We start from the raw sequence: 23,389 nt of genomic DNA on the forward strand, positions 1-23,389 counted from the left end.
TTTTTGTTTACAAGTCCGATATATCATCAAGTGTTCCAATACTCATATAGTAATTACACAGTTCAGCATACCTTACCCCAGGAGGGCGAAAGTCAGTCAATAGGGGACATTCTACAATATAATGTTCAAGTAAGTGCATGTTTTCTCTTTCACAAAGTTGACACATTGTGTACTGGACATTTGGGTTTTGAGAAAGCTGCCAAATACGTCTATATCCCAGGCGTATTCTGGCCACTATAACATCACATTGCCGGGTTCTTGTTCAATTAGTCTTATATGTGAATGTCTCCTCACGATATCTATCATAATATTTAATGCTACACCTTTCCGGTCTTTGTGAATTTGTTAGGTCGGTGAGATCTTTATTAGATATTTGTTTAAGTATTCTCTTTGTCACTGCTAATGAAACACCCATATCAATTTCTACCACTGGTTTTCTGCAGGCGGTCTTTGCAAGCATATCAACAGTGTCATGCCTTGAGATGCCAACATGTGATGGTATCCATAGGAATTTAATTTCAACTCTGTTTTCTTTAGCAGCTAAAACATTCATTCGAATATCACTGACTATTTTACGGGTGTCACTACTATGTGCGTTCAATGCCAGTAGTGCACTCTGCGAGTCACAGTATATAAGTCCACTGTCTTTGTCTTTTATAAATTCAGTGGCAAGGTTCATTGCAAGAAAATTGGCAGTGGCCTGCAAGCTCGGTTTGAATTGTACTTGCCCAGTCATTGACGCGCTTCATTGCTGTATGTACGAGAGAAGAACATTGTTCAAATATGTTACATGCACATCCGGTACATCGTCCACCTTCTTCTACAGAGCCGTCGGTATAGCACTGATACACATCGTTACCCATTCTCTGAGTACGTTCAGTGATGCTTTTCAGTGTTAACTGTTTTAATAAAGAAGAGTGAGGGTGCGAGCGAACGCGTGACGTCACTCAACATGTCTGATCAACTTCCCACTCTCGCGGTTTTGCAACTGTGTAACTCTTTCCATTTAGAGCGGATTTGCCGCTCCCAGTGGACTCCCCGATGAGTATACCATCCCTCTCAACGGTAATGTATACCAACCCTCTCAATTTAAATTAAATTTTAAATTTTTGCCCCGAGGGGCGAGTTTATTGGGCAGCGCCACTCATCTTTTGAGTGGACATGCCGCCATAGCAGCATGTACAACACTCCCCAATAGGAAAAAAACCCGCTGGGCTATTCATCCTGTCACTTGTACCCAGACACAGCTGGAACTTGCTTAACTGTCTCAAGTGAACAGCTCCTCAAACAAGAAGGTTAACATCTATCAACCCTTAAAAGCTTACGTTATCATGCGGGTGCAAAGTGGGGGAATCTTTTAGGAACAGTATCAATATTTGACAAATAGTGTTTTCCTAACTCGAACAATGTGGGGTTTATTATTCTACAGATACTTCTGATGTCTCTCAGGTGTTCACATTCACGTAGATAGTGGTCAAGGCGGTGTCCATCACTCTCACCACAGATTCTACAATTTCGCTGATCAACTGTTGTTTCCATTCCATATCTCCATGGATATTTGTATCCAAGACGGATTCTCGCTATTACTGATTCTCTCTCTCGTCCTCCTCCTCTTCGTCCATAATGACTGGGATTACCAGCTGCAACCATGTTGTACCATCGTACAGATTCACTGGCTTGTGCTTCTATCCTCCTTTCCTCATTTACCTTGTCACGGTGATGTTGCCTGACAATACCTCTAATTTGTAGTAGAGTCTTGGGTATGAAGTATTCAATATGGTCTCCTTCAGCGCCTTCAGCAGCCAGCACATCTGCTCGTTCATTCCCACATATTCCATCATGGGAGGGGATCCACAGAAACTTCATGACTCTTCCCTCATTGGTAAGTACTCTCACAGCTCTCTTAATTTCAGCAACTATTGCAAGATTTTCTGCCCGATTTTTACTTAGGCTTTGCAGTGCTGCTTTTGAATCAGTGCAAATCACTGCACCATTAGTGTTCCGTTAAGAAACCTTAACGCCATAACAATGGCAGTTAGCTCTGCTTGCGTTCAAGAGGCATAGTTCTCAATACGCGCTTTTTCTTCATTTCTGCCTTGGAAAGTATTATCCTTGATTACCGTGTATGCTGCATCAGCACTTCCATTGACAGGATTAGATGACCCGTCTGTGTAGATTTGATCTAGTTCATCTCCGGCTTCTTTATAAATTTCCTTGAGATACTTGTGCCTCATTTCTTGTGGTAACATGTGGGATTTTTTCATTGCCATTTCATTGATGATAATCATACATGAGTCATCCTCCCAGGGAGGTAACCTCTCTACAGGCAGGAGCTCACGAGCTTGCTCAAGCAGGTGAAGCTCTTCGAGGTAGCAGACTGATCTGTGATGCCATTTTTTGCTTCTCCTGTTTCCCCCTGAAGGTAGCAAAGAGCTCAATTTTTTCTTAACAATATCATTGTAATGGGGATCTCTGGCTATCCTAATTGCAAGCTTAGCATTCAGCTCCTGAATTCTGCTTGATGATGCGTATACCATTTCTCAACGGTGATGAGTGCACCATCCTGCTCAACGGTGATGTGTATAAAATCCCTTTCAACGATGATGTGTATACCTTCCCTCTCAACAGTGATGAATATACTATCAGCTCACCTCTCTCTTGACTTTTTATTGCCTGTATCACCTCCCTCATCACAATCGACTTGAGAATAGTCCAGGACGGACCGAAACGTTGTCGTCCCTTCACCTGCTAGTGTGTGGTCTGGTCAAACTACTTCAGCCACGTTATTGTGACTCATCGCCTGGCAGTGTTTAGTTAATATAATTTGTTCTGAATTAATTATTTGTCCATTTGACAGTAATTAATTACTTAAGTTAATTAAGTGTAGTTAATATCATCAAGCTGATTTAACATAGTTTGGATTGGCAAGCTGTCGAGAGTGACGGCATTGTGTTAATGTAATTCGTTTTCGATTATCTGTCGGTTTAACAGTAATTAATGTAATTACTTTACTGAATGCATGATGATTCAAGTGACTGAGTAATTATGGCTAGCTAATTACTTCTTCTTCTTGAGAATAGGTGCAGTTTGCATGAAGGGGTAACCCTCCCGATGACTGCACCAGGACAGATGTTAGGAGACGCGTTGATGGTGAGGAGGAGAAAAAAGTCAAAAGCAGTAGATGTGATGGGCCGTAGAGAGAGGAGTGGCGACGAAAACAGAGGCGAACGTTAGAGGGAGACTCCCCGCACCGGGGGGCGGGGAGGCGTGGTCACGGCGGCAGCTGATCCAGGCACGGCGTAGCCGTGTGCGCAAGATGGGAACTAATACTTCTCCGGAAACTTGCGTATCGGAAAGCGCAAGCAGTATGCTTCCCAAATCACCCACAGGTCGGCGGGCAGCCGGCCATCAGGCAGTACCCTCGGCTGAGACATCCTATCCGGCACCCTATAAACAAACACCTTCTCAGACGATACCCAGATAGTGGACGAGCACCATGGGATTGGAAGCACCCGGGCATCCCAATAAGGGCCCAACTCCGGACCCTCACAGGGCACGACCCCAGCAGACGGGACTAGGTAACCACCAGACCGGGGCAATGAAGGAGGGGGAACAGCAGGGGATGCAGGCGCGGCAGCGACCCCACCACAGGGCACAGGAGCCGAGGCCCCCCGGCGCACATCTTTCCGCAACATCACGACGAGGTCCCGACCATCAGGGACAACCCCCCACTGCGGGGATTCAACAGCAGGTGACACAGGAAGGGGGACACAGGTAGCAACTTCGGATCCCCGCACAGCACCATCATCCACGGCGGGGGACGCCAGCTGAGCACCAAACTCCCCCACCTCCTCCCAAGGCACACCGCGAAGGGGAGACACACTCCAAGCCCGCCGCGAACGCTTCGAGACAGGCCGCACCACACCACGCCCAGCAGGCCCCTCCGCAGGCACGGCCACCATCGTTACATCCACACAGGCCACACCCGCACCGTCCGAAGAGTCCACAGAGGCCACATCACCCACACTGTCTACATCATCCACGGAAACAGCCTCAGAACACCGACGTGCACGCTTCTGCAAAGGAATGGAAAGAGCAGAACTACAGTCGTTAACACACACAGGCACGGCAGGCACCTCACCTTGCCGAAGCACCCCCTCCAAAACAGCAGAACCCGCGTCCCCGGGAGCCGTTACCACATCCACAGGAGGGGGTGGGACATGAACCTCCACCGGGACACCCTGCACTACACGCAGCGCAGGCGACGCCCCGTCACCCTCACACACCGGCTCAACAACCCCAGGGGCCACAGCAGTCACCTGACGTGTCGCACGGGCCAGAGAACTCGCCTCAACAGGCGGAGCAGCAGACAGGCAGTCAGGCGCCTCAGGCACAGCACCCACACCGTCCGAACGCAACAGGGGCGGAAAATCCTCCGCACGAAGAACATGCATCCAACCAGTTGCTCCCACGTCGCACGCCGCAGCCAGATGACCTTCGTGACCACACCGATAACAGGTGCGCGGTTGACCCCGGTACTGGCAGCGGAGCGTGTAACCCAACACGGACATCGACGACGGTACACTACACTTCAGCAACATCGTCAGGGTGCGGGAGCCGTCAAGCATACCAACTCAGTGCCCGGCAACGACCTTATTCCATCGAACACTTAACACAGCCCCAAACCGTTCGAAACAGGAGGTTAAAAAAGTCGTCCTGAAATTCGAAGGGGGCACCATGCACCGTCACAGACGTCAAGGTGACACTGAGATTCACTACCTTAATGGAGTCAGCAGTATCGGGGAGAGGATAAACACGCCCCTCACACCGCTCGAGAAACGCCTGAAAGGCAGCCTGGAGGCGGAACTTGACTACAGCACGGTGGCCCTGAAGCAGCTGGATGCCCACCATGTCCGACAGCTCCACATGCAGCACGTCCACCAGGGCGACACCAACCAATGGATGGTCCACAGGCACCGTAAACGCCAGACCAGCTGACAGCGTCCTCGTCATTGGAGGCCGAGACGTCCCCATGGCTAAGCAAACGTCACCCTGTCAGTGGCAAACCACCACCAGCAGGGCAAACAAGCGATCACCCAACGTAAACACTAGCCAGAAGCGGAGAGACCTCAGGAACGTCCGACCTGGCTGGCGGTCACCACGCAACTCCTAGCTAATTACAGTTTGGATTTGTTTGATAGTCTGACATACTAGTTAGTGATTAACGTAAAGTACTTTGTTGTTTACTGTCCAGTTGACAGTACAATTAACGTAATTAATCATTGAGATCAATTACTGTAATTTTTTATACTATTGTTTTGATTATCGTCTTTGGAGACGAGTGTTAAAGTAACTTGGAGTTTTGTCCGGAGATTTGTCTCATGAACTCGCCTTGTTTTGTTAACATTGTTATTTAATTGCAGATTGCTGCAAGTGTTTTAAATGCAATTTGAGTCCTAAGTGTGCACCCATATTGTTCAGTTAGTTCATGTATCAGCTCGAAGTGACAACAGAGAGGAGTCTAGTTATACTTGAGAGCGGCATAGATAGAAATCTAATATACTTGCTGTTGATAACGTGTCACTGGATTTGATTTACTTCATCTGAAATTTGACTGTTTAAAATTGGGTTAAATTGGGATATTAGTAGCAAAAATGCGGTCTCTGACAAATTTGGGTTTTTTACTGGACTCTGATGAAAATTGGTCTGAAAATGGTCTCTGAATATTTTTAGGCTCAAGGTGAACCCAGTTAATTTTTCGGTCTTCAAACGGACTCTGACAATATTTGAATTTCCTCCATAAGAACTCTTTAAGAACTCAGGTGTAAGTAAAACTCTGAAATATTTTGGTCTCAAAGTGGACTCTGACGAATTTTGGTCTTAAAATGGACTCTGTTAAATTTTGGGCTTAAACTAGTATCTTTTTTTTGTCTGAAAATGGTCGCTGTCAAATTTCGGTCTTCAAAACAGACCTTGCCTAATTTTCGGTCATGAACTGGACTCTGACTAATTTTGGTCTTTTATTGGACTCTGACAGGTTTTGATCTCGAAGTGGACTCTGACAATATTTGGGTCTAAAATAATCTCTCTTATGAAATTAATTGGTCTAAAATGGTCTCTGACAATATTTGGGTCTTAAATAATCCCTGTTAAATTTTGGTCTTATATGGTCTTTGAAATTTAGTCTAAAATGGACTCTGAAGAAAATCGGTCTTCAAATGGTCTCTTCAAATTTTGGTCATAAACTCGCAAATACACTTCTATAATTATATGAACTCTGATATATTTTTATAAAACTGAACTGTGAAAAATTTTGATTTATCCCAATAAGAACTCTTAACAAACTTCTAATATCTCTGAAATTATTTTGGCCTTAAACGAGTGTGACAAAGCGGTAAGTGTATCAAGAAACCCGACACGCCAGAGACAAATGGGAAATTTATAAGGAAACCCGACACGCCGGTGGCAAATTGCCCCAAAAATGAAAATTTGCCTCTGGCGTGTCATCCCTACTGCTGCCGTGCACCTCCTTGTTCAATGTCCAGATTTTCAAGATGATAGTAAGTCTTGCTTTCTGTGCATTCTGGTTCACTTGTCCCTAGATGGAACCCTCAGTGAATCACATACCTCTGACGCCGCCCGTCTTGACACATTCCTGCCTCTCTCCTAGTGTTGACCGGTGGTGGAGAGGTTACAGAGCCACACAGTCCTGTGACCGGTGGTGGAGAGGTTACAGAGCCACACAGTCCTGTGACCGGTGGTGGAGAGGTTACAGAGCCACACAGTCCTGTGACCGATGGTGAACAGGTTACAAGGCACACCATACCCATCCTGTGACCGGTGGTGGAGAGGTTACAGAAACTAGCCATGCATATTCTGCGTTTACCAAAATCACATCATTATTTCATGAAATTCTTACAATTAAATTATTCTTATAATTAAATTCTAAATAATATTTAAAGTCACATGTATCAAGCGTCCCGTCCCGTGGAAAATGTCTTCTATGTACTGCGGGTGAGTTAACCTCTACACTCCTCCATTCCCTTCCTCACTACCTCATACCTCCCTCACACCGCTCAAACTCATCTCTCCTCACACACATGCTTCCTCGTCTTCATCACTCACTGTGAGGTGTGTAGGTTAATTATTTATGAATTTCTTTCCCACGGAAGATATTCTTGAATGTCTTTAAACAATAAGAATAACTATTATTCACTGTGAATTAATGCAGGCGATGAGTCACAATAACGTGGCTGAAGTATGTTGACCAATCCACACACTAGAAAATGAAGGGACGACCATGTTTTGGTCCGTCCTGGACCATTCTCAAATCGACTTGAGAATGGTCCAGGACGGACCGAAACGTTTTCGTCCCCTCTTTTCAAGTGTGTGGATTAGTGAACTGTGAATTAATCTTTGGATTAATTTAAGTGGTTGTATGTATTTAGTTTTCAGTATGAGTCATAATTTTATAATATTAATTTAATGTCTTGTATTGAAGCGCAGTGATTCAGGCAGTCAAAATAATTATGACATTTTATATTTGTATAAATAGGTTAGTATACAACATTTCTGGATGCCCAGAATATAATGATGATGGAAAATTAATGTTCAATGATTCATGGAAGTTCACACCGTCACGTAATTCCCCGCATAGCAGAGGAAACTGCCTCTTCCTACTCACCTTCATGTACCTCACTCTACATATCACCTATACGACACCAGACCCAGACGTATGTCTGGGATACCCCACCAGTCACTCTCCACCCAGCCCTAGGCCAAAGTCAGGTGCACCTGCCGGCGTCCACCATCATGCTCGTTCCCTGTGGCCAACTAGCAGTTACGCTGCCGGCCTCAACTTCCAGGCCTCGGTGACAGAGGATGTGACATCACCAGTAAGAGTATGGATATTCCTGACCTCACACACCTCGTCAATTGTTTTCTTGTATGAGGGCCATGTGGCCTTCATTATCTAAAATCAAACACGCTTTTAGATACAATTTTTTCATGTTCGTTAATATTTAATATTATAGTTAATTTTGTTAGTTTTTATTTGATTATTCTTTCTACCCGGTGCAACTTTTACACTGCATGGGGCAAAACAGAACTTTTTTATTTGATAATACGTGAGAGCCGCATTACACCTGCCTAGTGTAGCTGCGATACTGTTTCACGTCACAACACCTATTTGTTTCAGAAATTCAATGAATATTGTGAGTCAGTACTGATCACTGATCAGTTTAAGTATTGATCTTTCATGTAAGCAACTAGTTTCTTCAGTTCATATTTAACATATATTCCTATTGTGGGAAGTTTTACCCACTATAATAATATCATTATCTAAAAAAGGTATTATTTCTATATCATATAAAAATCATATCAGAATCACTACAAAATAATTATATCCTACATCTGGATCCTTCATTACAATGCCACTATGATTTTGTACGCCATAGGGCCCATGGTGCCTACGTGACTTAGTGCATGCTTTTGCAAGGATCTAGAAGCTTCGAGAAGAATATCTTAATTAAAAAGTTGTTGGAACATCAATCAATTTCCGGTAAGGATTAAATCAAATCCTTAATAAGAATCAATAGTACTATCCAGAACTACCATTAATCTATAAATCTTATATCTAGTTATATTATAATCAAATCTTATCTCAATCATATGTCTATACAATACAAATAATCAATCAATGTGTATTGAAGGCTACCTCGCTCACGGAGCGAACTCGGACTTCTAGCGCCCACCAACGCCCAAGGGCAGAATGCGAATGTTTACAAGCAGTGAACACGTGACACGATGCTTTGCGAACATTTTCAGTAAAGGACACCACACTAACTTATCATTATCACAGTTATTACTCTCTAGAACTGGGGGAGTACCTGGACAATATCTATAAGGAAAAATTCCTAGTACTTTATCTAAATAAGAGTGTAGAGTGGAGCACACCATGTGACGCAGCCTCCATCACACCTAATCTTATCCTACTGCAATGCAACTAAGAACATATTGAACAGCAAAGCTGCTATTTTATTATAAAAAATAGAGTGCCTATTATCTCCAAGAGAAATTATACAATCTGGCTATTTGTCAGACAGGCACCGGCACGCAGATTGGATAACCATAAGTATTGAGTGTTATTGTAGTGCGTTGATTGGCCAATTGCATGCTTGTATAACCTTAATGTATCCAATAAGTATGTTTATCATCACAGAGCGGGGCGACGCCCCATATTTCAGTAAATTTTTATTTATCTTTCAGTCACTGAAGCTTTTCAAGTTATCTAGACACTCATTTATCTAAATCTTTAACTAAATTTAGAGGTTTAGATAAAACTCTAAAATAGATTTTTTATCTAAATCTAATAATTTTTTTGTGTTTATTAGTATGTGAATATTGGCTATTATAGTTAGAGTTCTAGGCTGGACTGTGTACATGTTTTGATCCTTCATTTAAACAGAACCAGTTTTCAGTTATAGAACTGAGTTATTAAATCTTATCCTTGTATTAACAATAAAAGCTGATGTGTCGAATTGTCTGCAGGTGGATTGTGGATCTTCAATCAACTTGAGAATGGTCCTGGACGGACCGAAACGTCGTCGTCCCTTCATTTTCTAGTGTGTGGTTTGGTCAACATATTTTAGCCACGTTATTGTGACACCTCATCTGCAACTTCTCCATTCACCCTTAGTAACCTCCACCTGCCCCTAACAGCCCACAGTTTGCCATTAAGACATAAAAAGCTTGGCTTTACGACCCAATCTAGGGACTTTAGTTGTATAAATTTTGCATACATTCATTTTTAATCTAGTACAGTACAAGTCCCAAGTAGTTCACCTCTTTAATCAATCCCGACAATTTTCTCACACCTATTTCTTCCTACTCACATTCTCCATTTGAATTTCCCTTCCAATTCCTTACCTACATTCTTCAAGTATTGCAAATGGTGGCATCGGTGGGATACACTCAGTGAGAGTGTAGTGTCATTAGCTTATACTAGGAGTGTAGTGTCATAAGTTGACACTAGTAGAGTAATATCATAGGCACATGCAAGGATTGTAGTGTCATAAGCTCACACTAAAAGTGCAGTGTCATAAGCTCACACTAGACGTAGTGTCATAAGCCTACACTAGGAGTGTGGTGCCATAAGCTCACGCTATTAGTAGTGTCATAAGTTCACACTAGTAGTGTCAAAAGTTCACCCTAGTAAAATGTCCATAAACTTATTAAAAGTTAAAATTTTGTGTTATATGCTCGTACTAGAAGTGTTGAATTATAATCTCACACCTTTGCAATGCTTGTGATGTAGTAATCTCGTATTAAAGTATTTCTTTTCATAATACTGATTGTTTAGTCATTATACTTCCTAAAAACAGTATGCGCACCTCACACATTTTCAGAGTTCTTTAAATCAGCATTTTATATCAGTAATTACAAATATTTAACAATAATTATTTATTTATTTACCAATTTATATTGCTTATCAACTATTGTTGGTTAAATCATTGACAAATTAACTTTATAAATATATTTATAACTTCATAACAGTAAACAAATAAAATTTTGCTTATTTAAAATAAAATAATGTCTTTATATATACAGTACTGAGGCACCTTATTCTATACAACTCTAGTACATTTATGTGTGAGAACATCAGTATGAGCTGTGAGGAGGATTTGGACTTGCACACACGGGTCTTACTGATTTTCTCATTGTTATATCACGTTAAGGTGATTTTTTTGTGCATATTATGTATCAGTCTTCATTTTGTGTTTAATTTCTGTTTGAGGCTTTCATGTATTGTGTAAAGACATGTATTGTGTCTCTGTACGTCTCCATTTCATTCATCTATCTTTCTCTTGTTGATTCTCATTATGTGTTACATTCTCTAAATGCATTTCTACCGCTTTCAATATTCTCAACCCATGTCGTTCCTCATGACTATTTATTTTTTCCACTGCCTCTCCTGTAGGCTGTCTGCGTCTTCCTGTAGGAGCCTGTCAGCGGCTTCTTGTAGGCTCCCATGAACAGAACGTTTTTAGTTTGGTTGTCGTGAATGAGGAACAAGAACGGTCTGTTACAGACGAAACTATGTGCCCTGTTGAAGCCGGATCTGACTACGGCCACCACCGCCGTCGAAGCTGCGGCCTCTGTCCCTTCTTCATTCACCTCGACGAAAGCTTTGTGGATTGTCTTGCTGACGACGAGCTCCTTGTTGACTGAGAACTGCGACAGGTCGGCTGAACTACCGTTGAACAGGTCACGGATGCCCAGGTTCTTGAGGCCCTGGTCAGGGAAGGGACACAAAGGGTGTTAATTATGGTATTGGTTTTTGTTTTTATCAATCACTTGATCTTTTAATTATAACCAAATCATAGTCCTCATCACCATCATCTCCACCCTACTGTCACTCTCTTAAACAGATTAAACACAGTCTAGAAAGCTACTATCGTATCTCAGCTCATCTGAAGCCTGACCCAAGAAACATATATTTTAATGAGCAATTTTATATATTTTTCATTAGGAATAAATTTATTAAAGTTTGGATCATGTTAATTACACAGTAAAGCTGGAACTAGCTTATGTCTTACCTCCTTCAAATCATCCTCGAGCATCTGTTCCAACTTAAACTTGGGCAGGAAAAGTTCGACCGTGTCAGTATGGGCCCGTTCCTGGGTGGCTCTCAACAGGGTGCCGGAAGTGAGCGCTGACACCACGCGCCGGAACCCTTCCTCTCCCTCGACGTCCGGCAGTAACAACAACATGGAAATGGCGTCTCCGGCGTAGGGTACTTCCAGAACTTGGGCTGCCAGCTCCTCTGAGTGGGCTGATAGTGTGGAGGAAGAGCTATCATGTACAATCTTATAGAGGTTGTAGTTTGATTTTAGTGAGTTGGTATTTGTGTGAACCAGCGTCAAATTTGTATACACTTATTACATAATAGTTTGTGATAATGTCCTGTTATGAACGTTGTCAAGGGCGAAAAGAAGCAGGCACTGGAGGCCCTATGCAAGAAAAAAGACACGAAATAAAATCTGGTGGACAGGAATAATGCAGAATGTTTTGTCAAAATTGATCAGTGCTCGTATAATGCCATTAATGAAGGTTTTAATTACAGTACGACCTACTAATCCCATGATTGTGTTGGGTCACATAGAGAGGATGCAGTTGGTAACTGCTTTGACATGACCGACAGGAAAGAAACCTCAGGCTAATTGAAAGGGGCACTAGCTCTCTATATTTGGGATTAATATATGAATGTGGCTCGAATATCTATGGAATTCTCTGTCTCTCTCAGGTGCTCCAGTTCTCCATTTCCAGTATCTGAAATACTGGAGCACTTGAGAGAGGAATAACTTCCGATCCATATTCAGATACGGATCCAGACTCCAGGGAGGAAGCCTCTCTCAGAGGTGCTGCAGGACAGCCAAGCACAGTGGTCTCTGACCCTATTTGGGAGGGAAGACTCATGTAGCGTCCATGGTAGAAGATCTTTGGTGAGTGTAAGCGTAGTATTGTGTACCAAAATGTCCGGAATATATCAGCGGAAGATCAATTGTGTAGCAACACAGTTTTCTATCGGCGACTGAACTTATGTTAGTATCTTTGGAAAGTTAGATGAAGTCCAGTAAATTTATATATATTCTGGAAATTAGTTAGGAGCGCCAGACCAGTAATGCATTAAAATATTGTGTTGAAATGTTGGTTGATCAAGGGGGACATAAATATGTCAAATGCACACTTTTATCCACCTCGAAATTATTACACAGACTTGATGTAAGAAAGTCAAAGCATTTACTGAAGAACTGAGTAAATGTTATCATTAATGGGTAAAGAATTAAGATATCAGACACCCGATATGTCTATAAATTAATAAGCAGTAGCTGTATTCTCCTTTCCTACACCTTAAGTGGGTAAAACATCTCATCTTTCCTCCCCTTAGAATGAATATAGTCCGCCTCTCTCCCTCTTTTCTCTGGTTATCAAGACTCTATCACTCCCATTCTAATATAACTATCAGGAGTGTGGTTACCGTAGTAGGCCGGCCTCACTTAAGATCTGGAAGTGAAGGTCTCTCACTCTCCCTATACTAAGAAACAGGCCAGTGCAAGGCTTATGGTAACTGAAGTGTAGTCAACTAGAATCAGATCCCATAACCCGTATTTAATCTAGTTACTCCCTTCACTTCATTACAATGCCTCCGTCGTATTTACACGCTGGTCCTCCGACCCTGCAGTGTTTCTGGGACTCCATCAAATGTCTTAATAATAATGACGATAATACAAGGACACTGGCCGAGCTTCACCTGGTGATGTAACCTTACCTAGCCTGAGCTTTGTCTTGATCCTCATCATGGCCACGTCGACAGAGTGGCCGGGGGAGACAAAGAACTGCCTGGGTTGTGTGTGCGAGGGTTTGAACTGGTACCTCCAGGTGCCCTTGAAGTAGGCGGCGTTGATAAGCATCATGATGGCGTCCACCATGTCATCAGGGCTCACCAGATTCGGAATGAGGCCTTTGGTGGTGGTGGACACGAACTCGTTGATGGTGGCCGAAGAACCGTAAAGCTGGTGATGAACAAATTGCTCGTTAATAATTATCTTGATAAATGGGCAACAATGAAAACTTTTCACAACAGATGAGCCAAAACATCCCCTCACATGGGGATGGCCAACTCAAGTCTTGTAGATAACCCGCCCGACTCTGGGGAAGGTGGAGGTGGTCCTCTACCAGACGCTCCAGTCAAATACACAACGAAGTGACAATAGTGTAACTGTGATTGCCTTGTGTACACTTCACTGACTACTCACCTCTTCGTACTTGATCACGACTACTACCATGATCATTTTAGTAATAGCTTAACCAAGTTAAGCAATTAACCTGATCGCTTGTAACTTGGTCACTTTAACTTAATAACTACAATTGTAATTTCTTAGCAATAATTGAAACTTAATCACTACAATTGTAACTTGATAATTGCAATAGTACCTTCCTTAACACAACTGAAACTAAATCACTATAACTGATAATTTTTCACGGCTATTCTAACTTAATCACGGAAAATGTAACTTGATCTCTACAATTGTAACTTAATCAATGCAATTGCAACTTGATCTCTTTAATTATAACTTAATCAATTGCCGTTGCAATTGTAACTTCGAGGCAAATTAAAATTGAAACTTATCCGCAACATATATAACTGTCTTAACCTACATAACATTAGGGTCCAGTTCCTGAAGCCATTAAGTGACCCACAACATCGCAAGGCGGTTCGGACACATAATAATCTAATTAACCCAAATTTAACAGGTCAATTACCGCCAAGAAATACGAGAAAAACATGATAAAAGGTATTTGAAAATAATGAGTAAAAACCCTTATCTCTTACGTCTGAGAAGTCGATCTTCTGGAGCTCCTTGTGGAGGATGGTAGAGATGCAAGGTCGCAGGTCAAGGAGGTCGTCAAAGTAGGCACGATTGGCGATGTTGAAGGTGTATTGGGACTGGCTGCTGGCTCGCTGGGCGTACCTGTGTGGGGGAGAGCCTGGCTGTAGTGGTGATGGTAGCAGTATTGGTTGTAGCATTAGTGGTGGTGGTAGTGGTGATGGTGGTGGTAGTGGTGATGGTGGGAATAGTAGTGGTAATGGTGGCAGTAGTGGTGATGGTAGCAGTATTGGTGGTGGTGGAAGTGGTGATGGTGGGAGTAGTAGTAGTGATGTTAGCTAAAGTGGTGGTGGTAGTGGAGATGGTGGTGGTAGTGGTGATGGTGGGAGTAGTAGTAGTGATGTTAGCAGTAGAGGTGGTGGTAGTGGAGATGGTGGTGGTAGTGGTGATGGTGGCAGTAGGGTGGTGGTAGTGGTGATGGTGGCAGTAGGGTGGTGGTAGTGATGATAGTGGTGATGGTAGTAATGATGATAGTGGTGATGGTGTTAGTGATGATAGTGGTGATGGTCGTAGTGGTGGTAGTGGGAATGGTGGTAGTTGTTGTGATGGTGAAAGTGGTGCTGGGAGTGATGATGGTGGTAGTAGTAGTGGTGAGAGTGGTGGTGTTGATAGTGCTGGTAATAGTTGTAGTAGTGGTGATGATGGTAGTAGTAGTAGTGATGGTGGTGATGTTAGTGATGGTGATGATGCTAGTGATAGTGATGATGTTGGTGCTAGTGATGGTGATGCTGCTAGTGATGGTGATGCTGCTAGTGATGGTGATGATGCTAGTGATGGTGATGCTGCTAGTGATAGTGATGCTGCTAGTGCTAGTGATGGTGATGGTGTTAGTAATGGTGTTGGTGCTAGTGATGGTGATGATGGTAGTGATGGTGATGAGGCAAGTGATGCTGATGTTGTTAGTGATGGTGATAGTGCTAGTGATGGTGATGATGCTAGTGATGGTGATGCTGCAAGTGATGATGTTGGTACTAGTGATGGTGTTGAAGTTAGTGATGGTGTTGGTGCTAGTGATGGTGTTGGTGCTAGTGATGGTGATGATGATGATGATGCTAGTGATGGTGATGATGATGCAAATGATGGTGATAATACTAGTGATGGTGATGATGCTAGTGATGGTGATGATGTTGGTGCTAGTGATGGTGATGATGTTAGTGATGGTGTTGGTGCTAGTGATGGTGATGATCCTAGTGATTGTGATGATGATAATATTAGTGATGGTGATGTTATTAGTGATGGTGATGATGCTAGTGATGGTGATGATGCTAGTGATGGTGATGATGCTAGTGATGGTGATGATGCTAGTGATGGAGATCATGCTTGTGATGGTGACAGCAGTAGAAGTAGGGTGATGGTGGTAGTGATGGCGATGATGCTAGTGATGGTGATAATGCTAGTGATGGTGATGATGCTAATGATGGTAATGATGCTAGTGATGGTGTTGGTGCTAGTGATGGTGATGATGCTAGTGATGGTGTTGGTGCTAGCGATTGTGTTGGTGCTAGTGGTGGTGATGATGCTAGTGATGGTGATGATGCTAGTGATAGTGTTGGTGCTAGTGATGGTGATAATGCTATTGATGTTGATGATGCTAGTGATGGTGATGGTGCTAGTGATGGTGTTGGTGCTAGTGATGGTGTTGGTGCCAGTGATGGTGATGATGCTAGTGATGGTGATGATGCTCGTGATGGTGTTGGTTCTAGTGATGGTGATGGTGATGATGCTAGTGATGGAGTTGATGCTAGTGATGGTGTTGGTGCTAATGATGGCGATGATGCTAGTGATGGTGTTGGTGCTAGTGATGGTGTTGGTGCTAGTGATGGTGTTGGTGCTAGTGATGGTGTTGGTGCTAGTGATGATGATGATGCTAGTGATGGTGATGATGCTAGTGATGGTGTTGGTGCTAGTGATGGTGTTGATGCTAGTGATGGTGATGATGCTAGTGATGGTGTTGATGCTAGTGATGGTGATGATGCTAGTGATGGTGTTGGTGCTAGTGATAGTGTTGGTGCTAGTGATGGTGATGGTGCTAGTGATGGTGTTGGTGCTAGTGATGGTGTTGGTGCTAGTGATGGTGATGGTGCTAGTGATGGTGTTGGTGCTAGTGATGGTGTTGGTGCTAGTGATGGTGTTGGTGCTAGTGATGGTGTTGGTGCTAGTGATGGTGTTGATGCTAGTGATGGTGTTGGTGCTAGTGATGGTGTTGATGCTAGTGATGGTGATGATGCTAGTGATGGTGTTGGTGCTAGTGATGGTGTTGGTGCTAGTGATGGTGTTGGTGCTAGTGATGGTGTTGGTGCTAGTGATGGTGTTGGTGCTAGTGATGGTGTTGATGCTAGTGATGGTGTTGGTGCTAGTGATGGTGTTGATGCTAGTGATGGTGATGATGCTAGTGATGGTGTTGGTGCTAGTGATGGTGTTGGTGCTAGTGATGGTGATGGTGCTAGTGATGGTGTTGGTGCTAGTGATGGTGTTGGTGCTAGTGATGGTGTTGATGCTAGTGATGGTGTTGGTGCTAGTGATGGTGTTGATGCTAGTGATGGTGATGATGCTAGTGACGGTGTTGGTGCTAGTGATGGTGTTGGTGCTAGTGATGGTGTTGGTGCTAGTGATGGTGATGGTGCTAGTGATGGTGTTGGTGCTAGTGATGGTGATGGTGCTAGTGATGGTGTTGGTGCTAGTGATGGTGTTGGTGCTAGTGATGGTGTTGGTGCTAGTGATGGTGATGATGCTAGTGATGGTGATGGTGCTAGTGATGGTGTTGGTGCTAGTGATGGTGATGGTGCTAGTGATGGTGTTGGTGCTAGTGATGGTGTTGGTGCTAGTGATGGTGTTGGTGCTAGTGATGGTGATCGTGGACAAATAAGAATATGATGAACGAATCATGCACTCTGGTCAGTCACCAAATGGGGGCTACAACCTCCCAGGGTTCTAACTCACAACAATTTTCTTAACTTGCTTGGTACCAATTAATTGCTTGGTGAACTGATGCATCAGGTGAAAAGAAACGTGGGCCAGGTGCTTGTGTCCTGCCAGAGGATTGAATTCAAGTCCCTCGCGTGTGAGCTGAGGCTGTATGCCTACTGCGCTGCAGGAGCCATGTTCCATGTGCGTGCTGGGGAACTCACCATCAGTGTTTATAAGCATCTTTGTGTCTGGGAATACTATTGGTGTATGTGTATGTTATAATGTGCTTCAAGAAATCGTGTATGATAATAATGTAGTGAGGTGATAGAGTCGTTACTCACATTACGTCAAGTGCGCGCCACAACCGCAGTGTTGACGCCTTGTCCGTAACCCTGAGCGCGGCTTCCAGTTGGGTCTTGGTGCTTCCCGCCGTCCCGAAGTAGGTCAGGGTGAGCGCTGTCCAAATGCTATAGGGCGAGAAAAAGAGGTTCTCGGCCGGGGTGTTGCGAGAAAGTTGTCTGTAGAGATCAAAGCTGAAGTCGTTGATGCCGGAGAGGTCAGTGTTGACGCCTCTGGAGTTGCCACTGTCGGAGAGGCATTGTGGGACGACGCTGGCCACCGTTGCCACGACAACCGTCGCCATGGTAACTCCCGCCACAGCTTCCCACCTCATATTTCTGCCGGAAGACAAGATTTTTATTTTATATTTTTAATTATTTTTGTATACAAGAGTTCTTATACATTCTTGTACAGCCACTAGTACGCGTAGCGTTTCGGGCAAGTCCTTCATCCAATGTTCCCTGGAATACGACCCGCCAAATCGTTTAACAACCAGGTACCCATTTTACTGTTGGGTTAAACAGAGACTACAGTTAAGGATTGGCGCCCAGTAAATCCTCTCCGGCCAGGATACGAACCCAGAAACAAAGCGCTCACAAAACGCCAGGCGAGGGTCTTAACCACTACTCCACGGGGATTGCTTAAATCTTAAAACTTGATGTAACTATATTCATTAATGACACAGACACACACACCCACACACACACACACACACACACACGCACACACACACACACACACACACACACACACACACACACACACACACACACACACACACACACACACACACACACACACACACACACGCGCGCGCACACACACACACTTTAGGGGGGCCTGGTAGCTGAGTGGACAGCGCCCGGGATTCGTAATCCTAGGGATGTGGGATCGATCCCTGGCGATCGCGGAAAACAAATGAGCATAGTTTCTTTCACCCTGATGCTCCTGTTACCTAGTAGAAAAAAGGTACCTGGGCGTTAGACAGCTGTTACTGGCTGCTTCCTGTGTGTGTGTGTGTGTGTGTGTGTGTGTGTGTGTGTGTGTGTGTGTGTGTGTGTGTGTGTGTGTGTGTGTGTGTGTGTGTGTGTGTGTGTGTGTGTGTGTGTGTGTGTGTGTGTGTGTGTGTGTGTGTGTGTGTGTGTGTGTGTGTGTGTGTGTGTGTGTGTGTGTGTGTGTGTGTGTGTGCGTGTGTGTCAGTGTCTGGAAAAAAATAGTTAGAAGTTAGTAGCATTGATAGACAGTTGAGAGGCGGGCCGAAAGAGCTGAGCGCAACCCCCGCAAGCACATCTAGGTGAATATATATAAATACACACACGTACACACATACATATACACACACTTACACAGTGGTAGACAGCTGGAACAAGCTAAGTGAGAATGTGGTGAATGCCAAAACCGTCAGTAGTTATACGACAAAGAGCACTGGGAAGATGGGACACCACGAGCGTAGCTCTCATCCTGTAACTACACTTAGGTAACTACACACAAAATTACACGTGACTAGCTCGTCACAGATGTAAGTTGCTTAGTTTAGAAATGGTTGAGGTCCAGTTCCTGAACCCTTCATATGAAACTGAAACCTTTCTGTCACTCACCCGCCAGATATGATTAATGGGGATCATAATAAACTAATTAACCTGTGACTGTTGACGTGGCCATGTAACTGGCTCATCAAGGCTGAACTTGTTTCACTAAATCAACTTTGGGATTCGGTTTCTGAGCCGATTATCTGTATCTATTAATTAGGATGTCTGTCTGTCAGAGAAGGGAAGCCAGACGCTTAGGGCTAGCCTCTCACTGAACATTACATCCTGATTTGTGATTTTACAGTCAAAGCCATAGGACGGTTGAGGTCGACCTCTCCTTAAGAAGGATCGGCTTCTATGCGTCCACCAGCAAGTCCTGTGAACTATGGAATGAGGGTTTGATTGTCCATAGAGTGTTAAACTGAGTTTACAGCTGTTATCCCATAGAATTAACGTCCATACTATTGATTCAACATCAATAACGTTGACTGAATATTACTCGAGCATCTTTTCCCCATTAGGAGAGAAAATGGGATGGACTGAGAACAGGAGGTAGAGACGTGAGAGAGAACGGGAGAGAGGGAGAGAACCAGAGAGATTTAGAGTGACAGAGGCTGAGAGAACTGGAGTGACGGAGAGAGGTAGAGGGAACGATAGGAAGAGTGAATGGGGGTATATGGTTCACTACCGCTCACAGGATGGGTATGGTGTTCACTACCGCCCACGGGGTTGGTATGGTGTCCACTACCGCTCACAGGATGGCTATGGTGTCCACTACCGCTCACTGGATGGGTATGGTGCCCACTACCACCCACAGGATGGGTATGATGCCCACTACCCCCCACAGGATGGGTATGGTGCCCACTACCGCCCACGGGGTTGGTATGGTGTCCACTACCGCTCACAGGATGGCTATGGTGTCCACTACCGTTCACAGGATGGGTATGGTGCCCACTACCACCCACAGGATGGGTATGATGCCCACTACCCCCCACAGGATGGGTATGGTGCCCACTACCGCCCACGGGGTGGGTATGTTACCCACTACCGCCCAATGGGGTGGGTATGGTGCCCACTACCGCCCACAGGGTGGGTATGGTGCCCACGGGGTGGTTATGGTGTCCACTACCGCCCATGGGGTTGGTATGTTACCCACTACCGCCCAATGGGGTGGGTATGGTGCCCACTACCGCCCACAGGGTGGGTATGGTGCCCACGGGGTGGGTATGGTGTCCACTACCGCTCACAGGATAGGTATGGTGTCCACCACCGCCCACAGGATGTGTATGGTGCCCATTACCGCTCACAGGATGGGTATATGGTCCACTACCGCCCACAGGATGGGTATCGTACCCACTACCGCCCACATGATGGGTATGGTGCCCACTACCGCCCACAGGATGGGTATCGTACCCACTACCGCCCACAGGATGCGTATGGTGCCCACTACCGCTCACAGAATGGGTATATGGTTCACTACCGCCCACAGGATGTGCATGGTGCCCACTACCGCCCATAGGATAGGTATGGTGCCCATTACCGCTAACAGGATGGGTGTGGTACCCACTAATACCCACAGGATGGGTATGGTGCCCACTATTGCTCACAGGATGGGTATATAGTCCACTACCGCCCACAGGATGGGTATGGTGCCTACTACCGCCTACGGGGGTGGGTATGGGTTGCCTAATAAGTGAAGTAAACTACCTGAAGCTTCCTCTGTGTCAGTCACAAACCACAGTTGTTAACGCTCACCGGCTAATTAATCTCTAGTGTCATGAGCGTCTGACACCACGCACTTCTGTTGTTGTTGTTGTTGCTTATGACACCAACACACCTTATCCAGCCAATAGGTAGGCTGGCATAAGCTTATGACACAGCTGTTCAGTGTCGTGATCAAACTTGACACAACAACACTTAACGTTATGACACAACACCCAAGTATCGTGAGACTGCCACTAAACATTCTCCAGTATCGTGAGATTATGACACAACACTCTAATGTGACGAACGTATGACAGAGCACTACTGTCACGACTTGTGTCGGGAGTTTGACACCACAGAACCTCAAGTTTCGTGAGATTATGACACAGTCCTCCAATGTCGATAGTTTATGACACAATTCGCGTGAAGCGAGGTAATATGACACACTCTAGTGTGAGGTTGACACCAGACACCATCTGGTTAGAGTGTCACAACACATCCTTTAGTGCTGTGAACTTATGACACAAAGTGACATGAGGCCATGACCGGCCACAGGTGTCTGGTGTCAAGGCGGGAGTAATCAACAAATGATGCTGCTGGTGATGAGCAGGTGATGAGCTCACTTGGTGATGACACCACCACTCAGTGAATCAACACCACACTTGAACTAGTAGTAGCGGTCATCCATCAGTCTCAAGAGAATATGGAGCTGCGCTCTGGTTGTCGGTCTGGGGCGGTCTCTCCAGGGCGCAAAGTCAGGGAAGCTGTTACCCATGCAGCCCCCTTGAACTGTTTCCTAATCAAAGCCACACAGCAAAGACCAACCAACCTGGAGGAACCGGTTATTGGCTGCTGGAAGAGACGAGGACAGTGTCACTGGAGCTGTATGATGGTCAACAGTGACGGGAGAAGCACCGGTGGTGGGTGAGGACGCTGGTGACTGTGTGTGGTGGTGCTCAGGGCCAGCATATATACCCGCCCCGCTCGCCTGCCGACTGTCCGCCTTCACTCACTGTTCCTTTTTCCCTCACTCTAGCATCCTGTGGCGCCCCGGCTCTGGACCAGTGACGCAGGATGATACATTTCATGTTCCAGTTCTGTGTGTCTTCTGGCAGGGGATACACACACATGCAGCGCTGTTGTAGTCTGGTAATAGTTGTGGTGTGGTTGTAGTGGTGAGGGCCAGGGCTCTGATCGGGACAACATGCTGTCTATCTGCCACACGCGTCAAACGAATCTCAGCCAACAGTGGCCGTGAACGCGCTTAAGTGCATCTATGGGAAGATGCTGAGGACGCAGAGTGAACGATACACTCCGGAGAGTGAACGATGACCAGAGGGAAATATGTAACCCGTTTTAGGAAAAATTTCCGCCGGTGGGAAAACCGGAGAGTTTTTTTTATTATTATTTTCTACCACAGACGTGGCCACACATTCACAATGCTAACCAGCATATATACATTTTCTTCTCTCCTCCATGGACAGGGTTAGAGATGTGTTAAACATATAGTTTAGGGGTTTATTGAACAATCAACCACAGAAGGTGATTCGGTGCTTTTAAAATGCTAAGCTAACCTACATACGCAGATACATAGATGCACAGATTTACGTATGCCTTACATAAAGTGTTCAATGTGTCTTTAACAGTGTCATTAATGTGCATATACATAGGTGAAATGTAATTCTGATCTGCTTCCATATATACTTTATACATATATATACACACACACATATACGTACATATACATATATACATACATATGTACACACACATGCATTCACATACATTTTACTCTGACAGGGTAAGATAGCTGATAAAGAAACTAGTGTGCAATTAAGCACTTAATCACTGAAGGTGATTAAGGTGCTTTTACAAGCTCAGGTTATATAGTTACAACACATACATACATTGTAAAATTGATACATTACATGGTTAATCTTGTTTACAAGTCCGATACATCATCAAGTGTTCCAGTACTCATATAGTAATTACACAGTTCAGCATACCTTAGCCCAGGAGGGCGAAAGTCAGTCAATATGGGACATTCTACAATATAATGTTCAAGAGAGTGCATGTTTTCTCTTTCACGAAGTTGACACATTGTGTACTGGACATTTGGGTTTTGAGAAAGCTGCCAGATACGTCTATATCCCAGGCGTATTCTGGCCACTATAACATCACATTGCCGGGTTCTTGCTCTATTAGTCCCATATGTGAATGTCTCCTCACGATATCTATCATAATATTTAATGCTACACCTTTCCGGTCTTTGTGAATTTGTTAGATCTGTGAGATCTTTATTAGATATTTGTTTAAGTATTCTCTTTGTCACTGCTAATGAAACACCCATATCAATTTCTACCACTGGTTTTCTACAGGTGGTCTTTGCAAGCATATCAACAGTGTCATGCCTTGAGATGCCAACATGTGATGGTATCCATAGGAATTTAATTTCAAATC

The 23,389-nt window shown here is 44.4% G+C and overlaps 1 protein-coding gene across 1 annotated transcript; it reads right to left on the reverse strand.

The window, feature by feature from the left end:
- Positions 1-10,519: 10,519 nt before the first annotated feature.
- On the reverse strand, positions 10,520-21,898 carry LOC138364276 (leukocyte elastase inhibitor-like). Its single transcript, XM_069323824.1, has 6 exons — positions 21,759-21,898; positions 17,699-18,034; positions 14,396-14,534; positions 13,331-13,574; positions 11,598-11,833; positions 10,520-11,292 (listed from the first exon to the last, which is right to left on the reverse strand). The coding sequence occupies exons 2-6, from the start codon at positions 18,028-18,030 to the stop codon at positions 10,948-10,950; spliced, it is 1,296 nt and encodes a 431-aa protein (XP_069179925.1). The 5' UTR covers positions 18,031-18,034; positions 21,759-21,898; the 3' UTR covers positions 10,520-10,947.
- Positions 21,899-23,389: the final 1,491 nt, after the last annotated feature.

The sequence above is a fragment of the Procambarus clarkii genome, chromosome 13 (genome assembly GCF_040958095.1).
Source record: "Procambarus clarkii isolate CNS0578487 chromosome 13, FALCON_Pclarkii_2.0, whole genome shotgun sequence".
NCBI lineage: Eukaryota > Metazoa > Arthropoda > Malacostraca > Decapoda > Cambaridae > Procambarus > Procambarus clarkii.